At 41.6% G+C, this 21,922-nt stretch overlaps 1 protein-coding gene across 12 annotated transcripts in view; it reads right to left on the bottom strand.

Annotated features, from left to right (window-relative positions):
- LOC134337446 (transcription factor 12-like) overlaps positions 1 to 21,922 on the bottom strand; it is a 187,013-nt gene that overhangs the window by 10,982 nt on the left and 154,109 nt on the right. For 7 of the 12 annotated variants that reach the window (XM_063032460.1, XM_063032458.1, XM_063032462.1 and 4 more), the window contains 4 exons: positions 20,109 to 20,229; positions 17,180 to 17,342; positions 13,541 to 13,773; positions 884 to 1,029 (listed from right to left, as the gene is read on the bottom strand). In XM_063032460.1, the coding sequence (XP_062888530.1) occupies positions 887 to 1,029; positions 13,541 to 13,773; positions 17,180 to 17,342; positions 20,109 to 20,229 (660 nt within the window). In that variant the 3' untranslated portion in view covers positions 884 to 886. Of the gene's footprint in view, positions 1 to 883; positions 1,030 to 8,514; positions 8,739 to 13,540; positions 13,774 to 17,179; positions 17,343 to 20,108; positions 20,230 to 21,922 lie in introns of all 12 variants that reach the window. The other 5 variants (XM_063032463.1, XM_063032454.1, XM_063032455.1 and 2 more) reach the window with 2 other exon arrangements.

Below are 21,922 nucleotides of genomic sequence, written 5' to 3'. Positions count from 1 at the left end.
AGCCCTTCAAAACTTTAGGGTTTATGTCATCTCAAGTAGATAAAATGAAAGTGTTTTGGCACCATATTTGTATTCAATATGGTTGACTCATTATACGGAAGATGTGGAAGCTTTAGAGAGAGAGTGTAGAGATTAGAGATTCAAGATTTGGTAGGTTTCAATGAGATCCCTCCACTCATTCTTCTACAAGGATGTTGTCAAGACTGGATTCCTGAGTTATAAGGAAAGATTGAATTGGAACGTATTCCTTGGAACATAGAAGATTGAGGGGAGATTTGATAGAGATATACACAATTATGAGGGATATAGATATGGTAAATGCAAGCAGGCCTTTTCCACTGGGTTTGGGTGGAGGTCATGGGTTAAGGGTGAAAGGTGAAAAGTTTAAGGGGAACACGAGAGCGAGTGTATGGAGCGAGTTGGCAGCGTAAATGGCATATGCAAGCTCAATTTCAACATTTAAGAGAAGTATGGACAAATACATGCACAGTAAAGATATGCGGGGCTATGGTCCTGATGCAGGTTGATGGGAATAGGCAGATTAAATGGTTTGGTGCTGAAGAGCCTGTTTCTGTGCTGTTCTATGACTCTAAACTCCAGCGAGTCATCAAACACTCTTCATATGTTAACCATCTGGTCCTAGACCCCCCCACTATAGGAAACATCCTCTCAATATCCACACTATCTAGGCCTTTCAATATTCGATAGATTTCAATGAAATCCCCCTCATTCTTCTAAACTCCAGTGAGTGGAGACCCAGAGTCATCAAAGGATCATCACGTTAACCCTTTTATTCCTGGGATATTCTCATAAACCTCCTCTGGACCTTCTCCAGTGCCAGCACATCCTTTCTTCAATATGAGGCCCAGAACTTCCGACTTACCTTCTACATGTGGCTGACTGCATTGTGATTATCTCCCAGACCAGGATGTGTAGCTGAAAGAGGCAGTGGCTGCTCCCCTACCACTGCCGATACCTTCTCCTCCTCCCTTCGCTTAAGGCAGGCAGCTTTAGGATTCAAATTGCGCTCTATAGACAAAGTAATAGAAAAAAATACTAAAATACAAACCATTTAAAAATGATAGAAATATTTGAATAAAACATTTGGAATTGTATAGAATTTCTTCAGATAAAAAAAAATTACAGATTCGCTTCAAATAATGATTATAGGAAAGACGTGGAAGCTTTAGAGATGGTGCAGAGGAGATTTACCAGTTGATGCCTGGATTAGAAAGCACATCTTATAAAGAAAGGTTGAGCGAGCTCGGGCTTTTCTCTTGCAGAGGAGGAGATGTGACTTGATAGAGGTGTATAAGATGATTAGTGGCATAGATACAACGGACAGCTAGAAACTTTTAGACCTTTTTTCCCCCCAGAGTGGAAATAGCTAATATGAGGGGCCATAATTTTGAAGTGATTGGAGGAAAGTACAGGGGGTATGTCAGAGGTAATTTTGTTTTACACAGAATGGTGAGTGTGTGGAAAGTCCTGACAGGAGATTTAAAAAAATGTTCTAATTGAGTTCTTTGTAAAGTTGTGTATAGTTTATGTTTTTATAGGATGCCGCTGCAAGTAAGTTTTTCCATTGTATCTGTACGTACATGTACTTGAATGTATGACAATCAACGTCAGCTTTCACTTTGAGACCGATTGGCTCTTATTGAGTAATCATATTTGAATCTTGAGTAATGCCATACATTCCTTAATCTTGTTTTAATAAACTCAAACTTGCCATACTTTTAATTGCCATTTCCTGAAATTTCATTAAGTTTATTTTAAACCAGGGGTTCCCAACTTTCTTTATGCCATGGATCCCTACCATAAAGCAAGGGGTCTGTGAATGCCAGGTTGGGAACCCCTGGTTTAAATAAAAAGGGAGTTTTACACCTTCTTTGTTCAAATTATCAGGTAAATTTGTTGCAGGAAAAAAAATACTTCAAAGGGTTTTAGCAACACCTAGAACCGCTCCATGAAGTCACGGAACCAGCCTCCCCTCCATAAAACAAAGAGACTCTGCAGATGCTGGAAATTCAGAGTAACAAACACACAAAATACTGGAGGAACTCAGTAGGTCAATTAGCATCTACGGAGTCGATGTTTTGGGTCGAGACCCTTCATCAGGACATCAGGTTATATCCATTAATTCTACCTACACTTCTTGCTGCCTTGGGAAGGCATCCGACATCTGACATAACCAAAGACTCCACCCAAGCTGGGAAGTCTCTTTTCCCTCCTTCCGTCAGAAGGAAGATACAAGACTCTGAAAGAACACATCAGGCATAAGGCAACTTCTATCCTGCTGTTACAAGACTACTGAACAGGTATAGGTAGCCTCCAACCTGATGGCATAAACATCGATTTCTCCAACTTCTGGCAGAATTTCCCCCCTCCCCCTTCTTCTGTTCCCACTCTTTCCTCTTCTCCTCACCTGCCTATCACCTCCTTTCCTTTCTCCCATGGTCCACCCTCCTCTCCTATCAGATTCGTTCTTCATTAAAGTAAGATAAAAAAAAAATTGATAAAGGGTCACAGCCTGAAACATCAAGCTGAACTCCTCCTGTATAGATTTAGTACGGACTCTTCATCAAGCTAAATGGCTTTCTCTATGGAGAAGGAATAACAGTTGACATTTCAGGCAGAGACTCTTTGCCAGGACTACAGTCCCAATGAAGAGTCTCAGCCTGAAACGTTGACTATTTATTTCTTTCCATAGATGCAGCTTTACACGTTAATTTCCTCCAGCATTTTATGGTGATTCTCTGGATCTCCTGTATCTGCAGAATCTCTTGTGTATAGACTATTGAACAGAACTCTTGGGCAATAAAGATGGACTCTTGATTTTCCAATTTACCTCATCATGATGGCCCGTGTAAATTATTTGTCTATCTGCATTTTCCCTGACACTGTAAAGTATACTCTGCATTCCGTTTTTGTGTTTCCCTTTGTACTACCTCAATATACTTATGGCTGGAATGATGTATCTGGAAGCATGCAAAAAAGTTCTGCACTGTATCGTGGAAAAAAAGATACCATCTGGCAGGAGGTGCCATAGCATGAGGACTAGGACTGTCAAGATGGGAAGCAGCTTCTTCCCCCAGCCCATGAGACTACTGAACTCCCTGCCACCACTCAGGCCACATCACGTTTGAAGCAGCAGTAGTGTTATACTATTTACATTTTAACTTGTGTCGTAAATGCACCTCATGCTAAATGCCAACCTTCTGTAATATATTTTATTTGTTAATTTATTTATGGTAATATTACTTTATGAGTTATATGTACTGTGCTGTGCATTTTGGTCTGGAGGAACACTGTTTCGTTTAGTGCTATACATGTATTCCAGGCAGATGGGGCTTGTCAGCCATGATTGGCAGCTCAGCTAGGAGAAGGAAAATTTTGACCTCAAACCACCACTGCCTTGCATCTATACCCACCCACAAGGAAAGCCTACCCAAAGGAAAAATCTGGAGCTGGAGTCCCTAAGGCAGTACTATGCAGAGTTCAACACTGACCGGCAATTCTTTCAATACCACCGGTGCCAAACTGCATCAGTCTTTGGAATGATCAGCTGTTTGGGTGGTGGGGGGAGCCTGCTGCACGGGCAGCAGTTTGCTCTCTGTATCATATGGCCCTGGCTAGCATATTATGTAGACGGCTAAGATGCACATGGCTGAATGACAATAAAGTCAAACTTGGGAACTTGGTATGTGTGACAATAATGAACCAAGTATTCAGGAGCTGGATTTTCTAGTCAGCAGTTGACACTTGTCTTGGCCTTCAAGGAGGAGTGCTTAAAGATTATCAGCAAGTTCTAGGCACCAATTTCTCCTATTCTGACTGAAGTTACTGCCTCCGATCTGTTGCGTCTATGTGGTACCAAGCATCAGTAACATCACTAACCAACACTGTAGTGTAGCAGTTAGCATAACACTGTTACAGCACCAGTGATCACCGATCCGGTTCAATTCCTGCTACCCTCTGTAAGGAGCTTCTATGTTTTTCCCGTGACCACACGGGTTTCCTCCGGATGTTCCAGATTCCTCCTATATTCCAAAGATGTACAGGTTAGGGTTATTAAGGCAGGCTGTGGTGGCGTCTGAAGTATTGCGACACTTGTGGGCTGCCTAGCGCACTCCTCGCTGATTTGATTTGATACAGGCAATGTATTTCACTGTATGTTTTGATGTACACGACAATAAAGCTAAACTTTAGCTAATTAAAAAAACTTTCCTAAGCAGCTGATTAGACTGAGTCCAGGAAGCTAGAATGAGCATGAAACTGAGAAAAGGGCCTCAATTTAAGGGTTTTCCAGACACTAAAATGAAGATTGGAAATGGCTGACAGTACAGGCCAGGAGTAACAAACTTGAACAATTAGGACAAAACTAGGAATGTAGAATTATTAATCCAAGGGGATTAGATTCCACACACTCATAATTTTCAGGAAAAAAAGGCTGAACAACAAAGAATATAGCTTAGTTTACTGACATAGACTTAATTGCTTTTGTTTTAAGTTCATAGGGATGGTTTTAGGGACAGAGTAGAGTTAGGGGTCTGGGCTTCCTTTCTCTGCTTGAAGGCCAGTGATATGGGCAAGTGACAAAAGACATCCATTGATGTTGCGCTGTCCTAGTTTGATGGGTTCCGGGACAGATTTCTGTGCGAAAAGGATGGACAAGGGCTGGGAGTATGAGGTCCCATCACCGGCTAGTCCAGGGTTTAACACAGAAAATCAAAGCCCAAAGGTCAATCGGAAGCTTCATTGTCTGAGCCCAATGGCAGAAGCCTGAAGATTGGAAGATACAGACTGGAGACCTGTTCAGCATTGGAGGAATGTCCGTGTATGAGTGTGTGCGAGGAAGAAAAGACCATAAGACATAGGAAGAATTAGGCCATTTGGCCCATCGCTTCTGCTCTGCCATTCCATCATGGCTGATTTATTATCCCTCTCAACACCATTCTCCTGCCTTCTCCCTGGAACCTTTGACACCCTGATTAATCAAGAACCTATCAACCTCCACCTTAAATATCCTAGCCTATCCTATCCTAGCCTCCACAGGCTTATGTGGCAATGAATTCCACAGATTCACCACCCTCTGGCTAAAGATATCTTTCCTTATCTCTGCTATATATGGACGTCTCTCAATTCTAAGGTTGTGACCTCTGGTTCTAGACTCCCCTATACAGAAAACATCCACTCTATTCAGAGTTTTCAGCATTTAACAAGTTTCGATGAGATCCTCCCTCATTTTTCTAAACTGAAAACAGACCCAGAGCCAACATACGTTCATTTGTTAACTCTTTCATTCCCAGGACCATTCTCGTGAACCTCTTCTGAACCCTCTCCAACGTCAGCACATCCTTTTTTAAATAAGGTAACCAAACCTGCTCACAATATTCCAAGTGCAGTCTGACCAAAGCCTTATAAAGCTTCAGCATTACATCCTTGTTTTTGTATTCTAGTCCTCTCAAAATGAATGCTAACATTGCATATGCCTTCCATACTGCTGACTCAATCAAGTTAACCTTTAGGGGATCCTGCACAAGGACCCCCAAATCCCTATGCAAGTCTGATTTTTGAATTTTCTTCCCATTTACAAAACAGTCCATGCCTATATTCCTTGACCATGCACTTCACTACATTATATTCCGCCTGCTACTTCTTTGCCCATTCCCTTAATGAGTCCCTCTGCAAGCACCCTGCTTCCTTACCAGTACCAGCCCCTCCCCTTATCTCTGTATTGTCCGCAACTTGCTCATCAATTTCTTCATCCATATCATTGATATACACTGTGCAAAGAAGCGGTCCCAACAGCAACCCCTGTGGAACGCCATTAGTCATTAGTAGCCAATCAGAAAAGGCCTTCTTTATTGCCACTTCGCCTCCTGCCAGTCAGCCAAACTTCTATCCATGTTAATACCTTTCCTGCAATACCATGGGCTGTTACTTTGTTAAGAAGCCTCATGTGTGGCACATTGTCTAAAGTCTTCTGAAAATCCAAGTAAACACATCCACTGACTCTCCTTTGTCTATCCTGGCTGCTACTTCTTCAAAGAATTCCAAAAGATTTATCAGGCAAGATTTCCCCTTTAAAAAACCATGCTGAGTTCAGCCTATTTTATCATGTGCCTCATGCCTCAAAGTATCTCAAAACCTCGTCCTTAATAATAGGCTCCAACATCTTTCCAACCATTGAAGTTAACTGGCCTATAATTTCCTTTCTTCTACCCCACTCCCTTCTTAAAAATTGGGTGACATTTCTAATTTTCCAGTCCTCCAGAACCATTCCAGAATCTAGTTATTTTAAAAAGATCATTACTAATGCTTCCACCATCTCTTCAGAATCCTGGTTTGCAGTCCACCTGGTCCGGGTGACTTATCTACCATCAGGTTTTTCAGCTTCTCAAGCATCTTCTCCTTAGTAATAGTAACACCACTCACTTCTGCCCCCTGACATTCTCATATTTCTGGTCTTTTGCCAGTTTCTTCCAGAGTGAAGACTGATGCAAAATATTTATTCAGTTTGTCCTCCATTACTACTGCTCCAGCATAATTTCCCAGCAGTCTGATATCCACTCTCATCTCTCTTTTACTCTTTATACATCTGAAAAAAAACTTTTTTTATCTTCTTTTATATTAGTGGCTAGCTTGTCCTTTCTCTGGCCAAGAAATACTTCCCACCATGCCCTACTCCTTCAGTGTCATGAGAAAGGGGCTTGCTTTGCTGTTGTTATTTTGTTGCTTGTTGTGTTCTGTGTTGTTCTGTTAAGCATAGTGGGTAGGATATGCCGGTGCTGGAATGTGTGGTGAAACTTGCGGGCTGGCCCGAGCACATTGTTGATTGTTAACTTAAACAATGTAATTTTACTATATATGTTATGATGTACATGTGATAAATAAATGAATCTGATCAACTGAAACTCATCATCAATGTGGTATAAACACAGAAAATGCTGGAAATACTCAGGTCAGGTTGCAACTTTGAACTGTAACATTAGCAGTCCCCCCCCACCCCCCAATAGATGTGGCTTGACCTTATTTCAGATTTTCAGCACCTGCTGTGTTATTTTTTAAACCCTAAAATACTTTCAATAACTGTCATGGACAGTCCCAAGCTGAACTGAGAAAGGAGGGCGGTTGGGTATCAGGCTAGCAACCCCATCCAGCAAAAAACCCAGAGCTACAGAAACACCAACAGTTGCTCCAAAGACATCACCCTGGGAGAGGAAGGATCTTCACCTTTAAGTGAAAGATTTCCACAGATTTATCACCTTCTGGTCAAAGAAATGTTATTTATTTATTGAGATGCAATGCGGATTAGCCCTTCCAGCTCTCCAAGCCATGCCACCGAACAAGCCCTGACTTCACTCGAGCCTAATCATGGGACAATTTACATTAACCAATTAACCTACCAACCAGTATGTCTTTGGACTGTGGGAGGAAACTGGAGCACCAACCACATGGTCACGGGGAGAACATACCAACTCCTTACAGATAGTTCCTTATCTCTGTTCTACATGGACTGAGGATGTGCCCTTTGGTCCTAAACTCCCCCACTATCGGAAACATACTCTCCATGCCCATTCTATCTGGGCCTTTCAATATATCATAGGTTTTAATGAGAACCCCTTCATTCTTCCAAACTCTAGTGAGTACAAGCCTAGAGCCATCAATGTTCCTCATATGTTAACCTTTTAATTCCCAGAATCATTCTTGTGAGCCTCCTCTGGACCCTCTGAAATGCTAGCACATCTTTTTTTAAGATAAAGGGTGCAAAACTGCTTACAATACTTCAAGTGCAGTCTGACCAGTGTCTTATAAAGCCTCAGTAATGTACCATGCAAATGCACTTTCACAAATTTCTTCATATCCCAACTTACCAGCATTGATGAAATTAAAAATAAACCTGTAATCTTCTTAATAAAATCCAAACAAAGCTTAAATTCTCAAAACCGAGAGGATCACCAGGGTCTTCCTCACCCCTATTTGTGACATTTACTTGGAGCGTTGTAGGTGAGGGACCCGAAGCATTGTTGAAGATCCCCATCACTCATCCCACAATCTCTTTGACCCACTACTATCAGGAAGGAGGTACAAGAACCTTATGACTAAGGACTGCCAGACTGGGTAACAGCTTCTTCCCTCAGACTGTGAGACTAATGAATACCCTGCCACCACTGAGGTCTTGTTATTAGGACAGTGAGCTGTTTACTGTACGGTTTACAACATGTATTTTGAATTATATTTTATTAACCTATTTATGGTAACATTTTGCTTTATGTGCTGTGCGTAATCTATGTTTTGTGGGTTCACCGTGGTCCAGAGAAACATTGTTTTGTTTGGTTGTATACATGTACAGTCAGATGATGATAAACATGAATTTGAAATCTGTTAAATCACCAATTTACTTTCAAATTTTAGGCTGCCTGGTTTCCTTGTTCCAAATGTGGAGATGAGAAAAGTGGTTTAACCCAGCGGGTTGCCCTCAGTACAATGTTAGTTACTGTACACTACCTCGTACTTGTTGTTCAAGGCTGAGAATAACTTGGACGGCCTGCTGCAGGATGATGAGTTTGGTTTGAGCTTTATCAGTTTTTAAATGCATCTGACACATGCGGCCCAACTCTTTGAAAGCCTCATTAAGGTTTCTGATGCGAATTCGCTCCCTGACATTATTTGCCATCCGCCTTTCCCGGTCCTTCAGCTCTTTTTCTTCGCCTGTAAAGCCTTCGTCAGTACTGCAGGGTTCACAGTGCCAATAGGAGTTAGTTAGAGGTGGCAACTTCAAAAAAAAAAGCCATTTTCCTTTGGCAGTGCATAAAGATTCTATCAAAACTAAATATATAGTGTACCTTCACAAAGCTAAAAAATTAAAATATCAGGCACAAAATTTGCTTTAAGATATCAGTTTGCATTTTCAAATTTGTTAACCTCGGTTGAGTGAGCCAGACTACCACAAACATGTGATAGATAAATAAAACAAAGAAAGCCACACAAAAAAAAGACGTACTGGCTTGTAAGAGCTTCACATCCAGAGCAAACTGCTAAAAGAGATAGGCACAGGAGATTCCATTCCATTCCATTACCCTGATAAAGGAGTTGGCATTATGTACTCAGGTTGCACACATGTAACTGTGTGGCGTTAGCAATTGTAAAAAGCTGTATAGGATAAATTTCAAAATAGTTTCAGGGATAGTTCTGCCCTATCACAAATCAACCCCGAATGCAAGATTTGTAAATCGAGACTTCTTTTTAAACAAAATGCTAAGCATGTATTAATTTTAAATTTTCTTTAAAGCAACTGTTCCCAACCTGGGGTCCATGGACACCTCAATTAATGGTAAGGCTCCATGGCATAAAAAAAGGTTGGGAACCCCTGATTTAAAGGAAAAATACCCTGACATTATTCTAATCTATCCACAATTTATCGAACCCTAAAATGTGAATTATGTTTTCAAATATTGCGAGTTTGACTTAAATTCTTGGCGAGAGAAAAAAATAATTTTCATCAGTGCGATATTATGTCATAGGAAATGTAGTTTTAATATTTCACCAGGCTAAATTGGATTCAAACAAAATGTCCAGTAGGGCATGGCTTGACATTTCTACATGTGATGGTTGTAGGCTATGCAGTCAAAGCTTGGGATATTTCCCTTCATCTTTCTTGGCTGTTCACATCAAAGTTGTGGGTCAAATACACGATTTAGTTTATTTTATATTTTTATTTACAGATACAGCACAGAGCAGGCCTTTCTGGCCCAATAAGCTGCGCCGCCCAGCAACTCACCTATTTAACCCTGGCCTAATCACAGGACAATTTAAAATGACCAATTAACTTACTTACCGGTACGTCTTTGGACTGTGGCTGGAAACCAGACCACCTAAGGAAACCCATGTGCTCATGAAGAGAACGTACAAACTCCTCAGAGATGGCACTGGAATTGAAGTCTGAATTCTGATGCCCTGAGCTGTATTAGCGTCGTGCTAACAATGTGCTACCATGGTGCCACTAACAACACAGATAATTATCCGCAAATCTTGATGTGCCCAACATTCAGATTTGGATTTTTTTTGGTTGTCATCAAGGACCCCCACCATCAAAGCCATGCTCTTTTTTTTCCCCACTGCTGCCATCAGAGGAGGTACAGGAGCCTCAGGGCCCACATCACCAGTTATTACCCTTCACCATCAGGCTCTTGAACCAGAGGGGATAAGTTCACTCGTCTCATTTCTGAACTGTTTGAACAACCTTTAGATTCACTTTCAAGGTCTCTCCATTTCATGTTATCAATATTTATTGCTTACTTATTATTATTATTTTGTTTCTTCCTTCTCGTATTGGCAGAGTTTGTTGCCTTTTGTACATTGGTTGTTTGTCTGGAGTGCAGTTTTTCATTGATTCTACTGTGTTCCTTTGTATTTACTGTGGATGCCTGAAAGAAAATGAATCTCAGGGCTGTACACGGTGACATATATGTCTTTAGAGAATAAATTTACTTTGAACTTATGGCTTTTCCAAATGGGTTTTTAGTTGTTAAAAATCAGCCCAAAGGAACCTGGTATGTCTCAAAGCCTCAAAATCTTAGAATACCATAACCTAAATTTATAAAATGAACAAGAATTTTCCTTGAAGTCTGCATCAGCATTTATAGGGGAAAGGTAGCCAATTAAGTTTATTTGTTTCTGAAGCTTCACTACTTCTCAGTTTGTCTGTGCTCACATTTTCTTTTTCACCTTAGCCTCATTGGTTACCTGTAATCACCCCGCTGACACACAGAAGTAATTATTTTTGTGTGGGCTATCTAAATGCCATAGTGCGCAAAGTGAGGCCAACTAGGAATTCTCTCTCACCTTTAATGTTCAGGGTAGCTTGAAATTTACTTTTTTGTAGGTTTATGCAGGGTCTGTTGAAGCCAAAGCTCCATTTAATTTGTCAGCTGTTGGAATCGATATTTTGGAGAGCCAAGTAAATCAGAACTTGGAACAATAATATTAAAGAGTTGCCAGACTCGTCAGATTGAATTATTCAATAGCTTCGTATCAATTTCCAGCCTTGAACACTGCCAAGCACCAAGTACGAGGTCAGAATACAGCCAGTGTATAACCATGGAACAGAAGAGTGGCAAATCTTAAACACAAGAGATTCTGCAGATGCCGGAAATCCAGAGAAACACACATACACACACACAAAATGCTGGAAAACTCTGCAGGTCAGGCAGCATCTATGGTCTATGCATCTATCTGCCTGACCTGCAGAGTTCCTCCAGCATTTTGTGTGAATTAATAGGAGAGAAGAACACATTTGTTATGGAGATTATGACTGACAGCACAAGCTGGCCGGATGTGAATCGTCCCAAATACAATGAATCGCAAAGGAACTGTTAAACTGCGTGAGGCGTGCCAAGATTTCCATGCACAGAGGAGGGATAAGCAACATGGATGAATGAGAGAAAAATCCAGGACACATCTAAGGAGGCATGACAGAAACACACAATAACGAAGCAAGGATGTTGAGGAGGACCAAGGACAACAGGCTAACCTATGGGGAACCTTTAAAGAGTGAAGCAGAACGCAACCCAGTAAAATGAATAAATTGGCCATCAGTCATTTCTTTCCTTGCATTACTCGACAGTTACGGGGTTTTGAAAGATGGAACATGTTTAGCACTGGGAGTAACCACCATTTTCATCTCCTTAAAATTAGTTTGTGATATTCGGATTGCTGTGGAGTTGCGCTTGCCAACAACATCCCATCACCATCAATCTACAGGACACGGCACTCCAGGAACTTGAGCTATATAATTATTTTTGGTGTTACTGTATGTTTACTGCTATCTTACAATATACTGTGCAAGTCTTAGGTACATATATATAGCTAGGGTGCCTAAGACTTTTGCACATAGGTATATAGGTTAAAATAGGAAGGTGGTTGGGAAACAGAAGTAAGAGTACTTAGTTTTGTATTAGCTCAGTAGTATTAATTGTTACTTAGTAATTGGAAAGACATAATATTAGGTACTGTTGTAAAAGTCTTAGACACTGTAGCTATATATATATATGTGCCTAAGATTTTTGCACAGTACTGTATATGTGCCTTGTACCATGTATGATTGCTGGTACTGTGTTTTGCACTTTGCTGTTTCATTTGGCTGTATTCACATATGGTTGAATAACAATTAAACTTGAAGCATAAATGTACGAGTTTAGAAGGTAACTGCAGTCACATTTTGAAAAGAGATGGATTTGTGGAAGAAAACTGGAATACTGTTTGTTCACAAGTTATAATCTTCTGACAAATGTTAACAATGTACAGCCCACACCCGGGCACGAGTTTAGGCAGTGTGAGAGGAGACAATGTTGTCCTCATTACCTAATGCTGTTTTCTTCATCTACACCTGCCTGTCCCTTCTTGGAGCAGAAGACACCTTATGGGACTAATGTTCTACTGCAGACACATTAAATCATAACATTGGGGCCTGTGGAACAGGACAATGGTTTAAAATTTTACCTTTATTTTCCAAGGATGTGGGGGCCAAATGGAGTGGTTTTACTGCTGGCCTGGCTGAGCTAATTTCCAAACGCATCACCTTTACACCTAAATTGCTCAATATGCCTGACCTACAGATAAACAATCAACTTAGTCACCCAATTTCACATCCCCACCCGTAAATAAGTATGCCAAAAGTATACTTCCCTCTGCTCCCCCTTCTTCCCTCTCACTGATGGTCCAACTCTTCTTTCCTTAAGATTTCTTCTTCTTCAGCCCTTTACCTTTTCCACCTATTACTTCATCTTCTCTCCCCTACCAACCCACCTTCCTGCTCACCTGGTTTCACCTTTCACCAGCCAGCTTGTACCTTTATGCCCTCACCCCACCTACTTATTCTGCCTTCCTTCCATCCAGTCCCGATGAAGGATGTCAGTCTGAAACGTTGACTATTTATCACCCTCCACAGATGCTACCTGACCTGCTGAGTTCCTCCAGCATTTTGTGGGTATTGCTGAAGAAAGTATGCTCAATGATATTCTTGGACCAGATATACCTGTGTGCATCGCTTCGCTAACTATACACAAAAGATGAAATCCAAGTTATTACCACCTTGAAAGTGATCAAGAAAAGCACAACAGGAAACAGAACATTTTGTATTTAAGTTCCTGCAAACGTTCCATCCCCTTCACCATCTGATTTCTGAATGGACCTATGTACACAACTTCACTATTTTTTTCTTTATATATACACACATCTCACACACACACACACCTATCTATATCTATACCTATCCATCTTTATCTCTATCTATATATTCTTTATTTTAAGTTATGGTTTTCTTTATTACATATTGCAGTGTACTGCTGCCACAAAACAACAAATTTCACAACATATGCCAGGATTTAACCCTGATTCTGATTCTGAAGTGCAAGTTTTAAGAAACAGGGAGCGGCGTTTTAATGGTGCATAGGGAGGACAAGCCTATAGGCATGCTGTATTTCGACAGTACAGAAAGCCCCCATGCCAGTTGTTATCACTATGGCCAACTGACCTCTGACTTGTTGCTCCAAGTTGAGAATGACTGACACAGCCTGGTGGAGAATAAGTAGTTTTGTCTGTGGCTTGTCATTGTTAAGGTGGAGTTGACACATGCGTCCAAGTTCCTTGAAGGCCTCATTGATGTCACGCACACGCAGGCGCTCACGGGCATTATTAGCTACTCTCCTCTCCCGCTCTCTTTCTGCTTTTTGCTCTGGGAGAAGTTGCTCGTCATCATCTTGACTACTGACCAAAATATAATAAAGACATCCCTCAAGTACAAAATAAAAAGCGAAGATCATTGAGGCAACTACATGCTTTTCAAATACATGAAACAAAGAATAACACTGCTAATAATTTAGTAATATTACGAAGATTTAATGTTCACACTTACATTCAGTGGCCACATTATTAGGTACACCTGCATACCTGCTTAATAATGCAGACAATTGTTGTTCAGACGAAAGATTAGAACGGGGAAGAAATGTGATCTAAGTGACTTTGATCGTGGAATGATTGTTGGTGTCAGATGGGATGGTTTGAGTATCCCAGAATTGCAGATCCCCTGGTATTTTCATGCACAACAATCTCTAGAGTTTACAGATGATGGTGTGGTAAAAAAAAACACCCAGTGAGCGACTGTTCTGTGGGCGAAACTGTCATGCTAATGAGAGAGGTCAGAGGAGAATGTCCAGACTGGTTCAAGCTAACAGGAAGGCGACAGTAACCCAAATAACCATGTGTTACAACAGTGGTGTGCAGAAGAGCATCTCTGAATGCACATGTCGAATCTTAAGGTGGATAGGCTAGAGCAGCAGAAAGCGACACCAGGTTCCACACCTGTATCTAATAAAGTGGCCACTGCGTATTGTTTCTGAAGGCTGCAGTTTGATAAAAGCACTTAAAACTTAGAAAGTAAAACATTTGAAACACTGTAAAATTGCCACTTACTTACTTGCACATCTTTAGCAAACAAAAAAATCCCAGTTTCACACATCATGAATCATATTATTAAAAGTTCACTGCCCTCTTGATTAACATGTTAAGTCTGCACTTGACCTGTCTGCAAGCTCAGATACATTTTAAATTTGTGAACAGTTTGGGTGCATCTGCAAGACATTTTGTAACATTTAGTATGTAATCATGAAAATAATTTTCACTTAGAAACATTAATGATTTCACCTGTGTGCAGCATATCTGGTATGAATAAAAATAAAAATAAAACAAACATTCAATGAGACTGTCAGACTTGCTGCCTCTTTTGTCATCCCATGACAATAACAAAGCACTGGTGGGCATGACCACACTTAGTGGTATTTCACACAAGGCACTTACAGGATTTACAAGGAACGCTATCACAAGAAAACACCATCCATCATCAAGAAACCCCACCATCCAGGCTATGCTCTCTTCTTGCTTCTGCCTTCAGGAAGGAACTTTAGGTCCCAAACCAGCAGGTTCAGGAACAGTTATTACCCGACAACCAGCAGGCTCCTGAACCAGCGTGGATAACTTCATTCACTTCAATTCGGAACTGACTCCACAACCTATGGATTCACTTCCAAGCACTCTACAACTCGTGTTCTCACTATTATTTATTTATCTAAGTTTGCACAATTTGTCTTCTTTTGCATATTGGTTGTTTCCCTGTCTTTATTTATGTATAGTTTTTCATAAATTCTATAGTATTCCTTTATTTTCTTGTAAATGCCTGCAGAAAATTGAATCTTGATGTTGTGTATGGTGATATACATGTACTTCGATAGTAAATTTACTGTGAACTTTGAATAGGGAGATGGAACACAGTCATGAATCTACAACCTTCATCAGTTAGCGTTTTAGAAGTCATGTGTCAAGGAGGTTTGTCGACACAATCCGACAAGTCTCGACACATACAAAATGCTGGACGTCTGGCAGCATCTATGGAAATTAACAAGCAGTTGACAGTTCAGGCCGAGACCCTTAATTAGGACTGGAAAGTAAGGGGGACAAGCTAGAAGGTGATAGGTGAAGCCTGTTGGGTTGGAAAGGTAAAGGACTGGAGAAGTAATCTGATAGGAGATGATAGGCAGGTGAAGAGGAAACATAAGGGGACAGAGTAGGGAGTAAACAAAGCGGAAAGAAGGAGGAAGAGAAAAATACCAGAAGGAGAAATCTATGTTCATGCCATCATCAGGTTGGAGGCTAGGCAGATGGAATATGAGGTGTTGCTTCTCACCCAGTGAGTGGCCTCATCATGGAAGAAGAGGAGGCCATGGACCGACATTAGAATGGGAATAGGATTTAAAAAGGTTGGTTCACCAAGCCTGAACCTACACATTCTCAATTGCATGCCACACGCTTATTTACCAAGCTAGTCATCAGAGAGGATGGGAAAATTGAGGAAAAAAGTACTTGTTTCTCATAGGACAATGTCAACTTATGAATTTGCATTCTGCTCCTTTAATGTCTTTATTGATAGTGGAATGTATACTCTGTAGCCACTTTATTAGATACACCTGCTCATTATTGCAAATATCTAATCAGCCAATCATGTGGCAGTGACTCCATGCACAAAAGCATGCTGACATGGTCAAGAGGTTCAGTTGTTTTTCAGACCAAAGATCAGAATGGGGAAGAAATGTGATCTAAGTGACTTTGACTGTGGAATGATTGTTTGTACCAGGTGGGGTGGTTTGAGTATAGAAACTACTGATCTTCTGGGATTTTCACACACAACAGTCTCTAGAGTTTACAGAGAATTGTGCAAGAAACAAAAAACATACAGTGAGCAGCAGTTCTGTGACTGAAAACTCCTTGTTTGTGAGAGAAGTCAGAGAATGGCCAGACTGCTTCAAGCTCATGGGAAGGCAACAGCAACTCAAATAACCATGTGTTACAACTGTGGGGTGCAGAAAAGATCTCTGAATGCACAACATATCAAACCTTCAAGTGGATGGACTACAGCAGCAAAAGACCACATCGGGTTTCACTCCTGTACCTAATAAAGTGGCCACTGAGTGTATTATGCTCATTGCCCAGTTCCAGTGGACTGGGCGGATGAGATCAACAGAGAGATCAATGGCCAGGAAAGTGATTCTACAATGCTTTGTGAAGAGCAAAAGGTATGACAAGGCACAGAAGTCATGGTCATCCACTGCAACCAAGAAGACCCTAGATGTGATGACTACTTGTATCTCTGGACCCAGATGTCCGAGGTCGAGAGAGAGGAACTATCCCTGTGCGACAGCTTTTCCACTTTAAAAACTTTTCTGCACAGGTTTCTTCGTGCAGGTCACATAATCAAGAACAGCACAAATCTAAATGTCATCGTGTAAGTGTCTCAGTTTTGGTATTAAGTTCCGTAAAATTGTTGCAAATAGTTAAAATGTTGTAAGAAACATTAATGACAGCTGAGCACATAGCCAAGGTAGATGAAGGAATCAGACAAATCTCAAAATGCCTTGCTCACTTTACCCAAACTTTCCACAAACTTTTAGTTTACTATGGAGATGAGGTACTCCAAGATTTTCAGGGAAATAACTCTTCCTGCTTACACCTTCTACATAATAATCTCTATTCTTTGTTATGATATACTCAAAAGAGCACAGCACTTAGGAGTTAGCCGACATCAAGAAACTGGAGACCACTTCTCGGACAGAGGAAATAATACCTTGTTCTTGATGCCCGTGATGACACTTTGGAATCTTTCCGTTCATCATCTGACTTCTCTTCTGTACCCGAGGAATTGTGGTTTTCGTCGTCCTCCTTTTCTTCTTGCTTTATATCCGCAGTAGACTGACTGGCATTAGATCTCTGCAGACCACCGGGCATTCCTGGAAAAGGATGAGAATCAGGGAGGTTACAGAGTTAGGATATAACCAGCGATCAGATGTGCTTCATGAGATGGAAAGACTCTTAGAATGTCTATAGGCTGTGAGAGGCATTACCTATGTCTAAATTTCTCTTAAACATATGCCAAGCAGGTGAAAAACTAATCAGATTTCTTGTCCTAAACTGCAAGTGAGCTGTTCTCCTAAGCACTGTTCCCTCTAAGCTGTGCAGGTGCATGGCTGCGCAGTAAATGAACACATGTAGAAAAAGTTTATGAAACGTGTAAGATTTTCTTTGTTGTACTGTACTATATACCCTACAATTAATAAATAAAATCTAAAGTATGCGATTTTTTCTATTTTAACTCTAAATATTCAAAGTATGCCGCATAACTTTCTGGTTAAAAACTTCCTGCTCAGAGCAGGTGGTCTGGGCAGCTGTAAAAAGAATTATAGAGGGAAGGTAGCTCCTAAGTAACAGAATTCAAGTTTCAAGATTGTTTAATGTCATTTCCAGTATAAAAGCACAAAGGAGATTGAAGTAAGTGCTACTCTGGATCTGATGCAGCACAAAAAATATAAATATATTAAGATTGTCTACAAAGTGACACACAGGCACAGGAGTATCTGTACATAAGGTGACTTGATAAAGTGAAATGATAAAGTAGTGGTGGTGGTGGGGGGCAGGGTGTGGAGGTGTTGATCAGCCTTACTGCTTGGGGAGAGAAACTGCTTTTGAGTCTAGTGGTCCTGGAGTGGATGCTATGTAGCTTCCTCCCTGATGGGAGTGGGACAAACGGTCCATGAGCAGGGTGGGTGTGATCCTTCATGATATTGCTGGGCCTTTTCTAGCACCTTTCTGTACATACGCCCTTGATAGCAGGTAGGCTGGTGCCGGCGATGTCTTGGGCAGTTTCAACTACCAGTTGCAGAGTCTTCCTGTCTGCTGCAGTGCAGTACCAAGCAGTGATGCAGCTTATTAGCTAAAGTTCTTTATTACCTTTTCCTTGGAATTCATTGAATTACCTATAGGGTTTCTATTTTTACAGACCCCATACTGCAAATCACTATCTTTTTTTGGGCAACACACACAAAATGCTGGAGGAATACAACTGGTCAGGCAGCATCAATGGAGGGGGACAAACAGTTGATGTTTTGGACCAAAACCCTTCATCAGAACTGGAAAGAAAGGAGACAGAAGCCAGAATAAGTAGGTGGATGGAAGGGGAGAGTACACACTGGCAAATGGTAGTCGAAACTAGGTGAGGGGGAAGGTGGGTGGGTGGGGAAGAGAAGAAGTAGGAACCGCTGAGGTTTTAGGTGGAAAAGGTAAAGGGCTGAAGAAGAAAGAATCTGATAGGACAGGACAGTGGACCATTGAAGAATAGTAAGGAGGAGGGGCACCAGAGGGAGGTGATAGGCAGGTGAGGAGAAGGGGAGGGTTAAGAGGGGAGTTAAGAGTGAGGAATGGATAGAGAGAGAAGTGAGAGGGGAGAAATTACTGTAAGTTGGAGAAATCTATGTTCAAGCTATCAGGCTGGAGGCTACCCTGACAAAATATGAAATGTTGCTACTCCAACCTGAGTTTTGCTTGATCGTGGCAGTAGAGGCAGCCACAGACAGACATTTCAGAATGGGAATGGGAAGTTGAATTGAAATGGGTGACCACCAGGAGATCCTGGTTTTAGCAGCAGACACTTCCCCTGCAAATTTGGATGGGAGCATTAGCTATGAATCAGTTGGAGCTCTAAAGCATTTTACCCTTTTACAAAATCACTTCACAAATTTGCATCGATTTTAAAGTAGTGGATGGGAAGCTGGCCTCTTCTGTCAGTGCTGTCCTCCAGTGTTTGCTCAGTGGAAGACAAACTAGACTGCTTTTGTCAGCGGCTGCACAGCACAGTATGAGGAACTGCTGGGGGCTTGTTCTTGTAGAAACATGGCTCCAGGACAACATCCATGCACCATGAATCTACAGGCCATGACATCGGGGATTTAGGCTATACTTGGTAACTGAATGTTTTTCTGCTATTATATGTGCTGTATATGCTGTGTGTGACTGTTGGTACCTTTGCCCCAGAGGAATGCTGTTTAGTTTGGCTGTATTTTTGAGTACAATTGGATAATAATTAAATTTAAACTTGAACTTCAAACAAAAAACAGACATCTGACTTTGGAATGGATGAAATATACTGAACCAAGAGATCATTAACTAGATGTCCCATTCTGAAAATAATGTTATAAATGCCTTCCCACCATTGAGGACATAAAGGCAGTGCCTCAAGGAGACGGCACCCACCTTGGACCCTCCCCATCTATGCCATGGTAGCTTGACGATATTGCAGCTCGGGATGTTTTGGAGTTCAATTTTACCACCATTCTTTAAGGGATCTCTGTCCATCCTTTTTGTGGATTGCTTGGATTTTCTCCGGGTGCCCTGGTTTCCTCCAACAGTCCAAAGACGTGCTGGGTAAGTTATTTGGTCATTGCAAATTGCCCTGTGATTAGGTTAGGGTTAATCGGGGTTGTGAATTTGCTGGGACGGTGTGGCCCGAAGGGCCGGAAGGGCCTACTCCATGTTGTACCGTCCAATTAGAAAAAAATAAGCAAACCAACACATCCAGGACATGCCTTCTTATTATTACCATCAGGGAGGAGGTACAGGAGCCTTAGGATGCACACTCATTGTTTTCGTAACAACTTCTCTTCTGCAGCAAAAAAAAAGTAGTAAGCACACAATGCTTTACTTTCATATAGGTGCATACTGACCGCTGTAAGCTTCTTGAGGCCGGTTAAGATCTGACAGTGCAGTGGTCTGTGATGGCAGCACACGGCTGGGCAGAACACTAGGGTTGTTAGATATTCCTGAGCCTTCTTCATGAGCTCCAACCTGATCAAAAAACATCAGAGTGAGATACAAGTGTTCAGCACTTTCCACAAGCTTACACATGAAGAAACAAGAAAGAGAATTTGGTCATATGACACCCAAAGTAAGACCATGGATCATCTGACCATGGCCTCGGATCCACTTTCAACTCTGTCAAATGTCAAAATTCTGTCCATCTATCTCCTCTCTGAACACAGAACAATGTCCAACCCGCAAGTCCCTTAACCAACATAGTACTTCAAAGCATACTACAGTATGGACCCTTCAGCCCACAATATTGTGCTGAACTTTTACTTCCTCTAAAATCAGTCTAACCCTTCCCTTCCATATAGCCCTGCATTTTTCTTTCATCCATATGTCTATCTAAGAGTTTCTTAAATGTCCCTAACGTATCTGCCTCTGCCACCATCCCTGGCAGCGCGTTGCGCGTTCCACACACCCACCACTCTCTGTGTAAATGATCCCCACCCCCCCATACTTCCCTCCAATAACCTTAAAATCCTCCTGGGAGGGGGGGAGAAGATGGCGGTGCAACAGCGTGCGTGGCCACATCGGTGATGAATATCTGTTATCTGTCAAGTAGGGGACCGTGCACAATTCTGATTTGATGGAGACAGATGTGAGAGCACAGTGGAACATCTGGAAAACTTCTGAAATGCCTGCTTTGGTGCCACTGCTACTGTGTGGTAACGCGAATCTCCGGAGCTGAAGGCCCCCAAATCCTCGGCTTTGCATCTTTCAGCGGCCGGGGAGAGGTCAAAGGCGCTCAGCAGAGGATGGCGCTCGGGAGGCTGTATTGGAGAGGCTGGTCGGAAGCTCAGAGTTTTCGGATGGATGGACTCAGTGACGGCTGGGGTCGACTGCTTCCAAGGTATCGGCAAGTTGACGGTGCCTGGAGGTTCATGGCAGGGATATTTCTCACTTTTGCCGCCTGCTATCGGGGACTTGGGAGTCGATCAACTCGGGACTTTGAGACTTTTTTTTTACTGTACCCATGGTCTGTTCTTTATCAAATTATGGTATTGCTTTGCACTGCTGTAACTACATGTTATAATTATGTGGTTCTGTCAGTACTAGTCTTTGGTCTGTCTTGTTTTCTGTGATATTACTCCGGAGAAACACTGTATCATTTCTTAATGCATGTATGCATTTTTAAATGACAATAAAAGAGGACTGAGTGTTCTCATAATCTAAAAAAAAATTATGGCCCCTTGTATTAGCCATTTCCACCCTGGGAAAAAGTCACTGGTTATTCACTCTATCTATAACTCTCATCATCTTGTACACCTTTATCAAGTAACCTCTCATCCTCCTTCACTCCAAAGAGAAAAGCCCTAGCTCACTCAACCTATCCTCATAAGACACGCTCTCTAATCTAGGCAGCATCCTGGTCAATCTCCTCTGCACCCTCTCTAAAACTTGTGTCCTTCCTATAATGAAAAATTGGAAACAAGGTTACTTCTTGAAGATTTACATCAAAATTGGAAATGACTGCGTCTTACATACAAATAACAAGAAGGGCATCATGGTAGTGTAGAGGTTAGCACAAGGCTATTACATCTTGGGGCACTGGAGTCTGGAGTTCAGTTCCAGCGTCCTCTGTAGGGAATTTGTACGTCCAGTCCGTCGGCATGTGGGTTTCCTCCAGGCGCCCCGGTTTCCTCTCACAGTCCAAAAATGTATTGGTTAGTAGGTT

This window comes from Mobula hypostoma, chromosome 24 (genome assembly GCF_963921235.1).
Source record: "Mobula hypostoma chromosome 24, sMobHyp1.1, whole genome shotgun sequence".
Classification (NCBI taxonomy): Eukaryota; Metazoa; Chordata; class Chondrichthyes; order Myliobatiformes; family Myliobatidae; genus Mobula; species Mobula hypostoma.
This window is presented reverse-complemented; position numbering and strand designations above follow the sequence as displayed.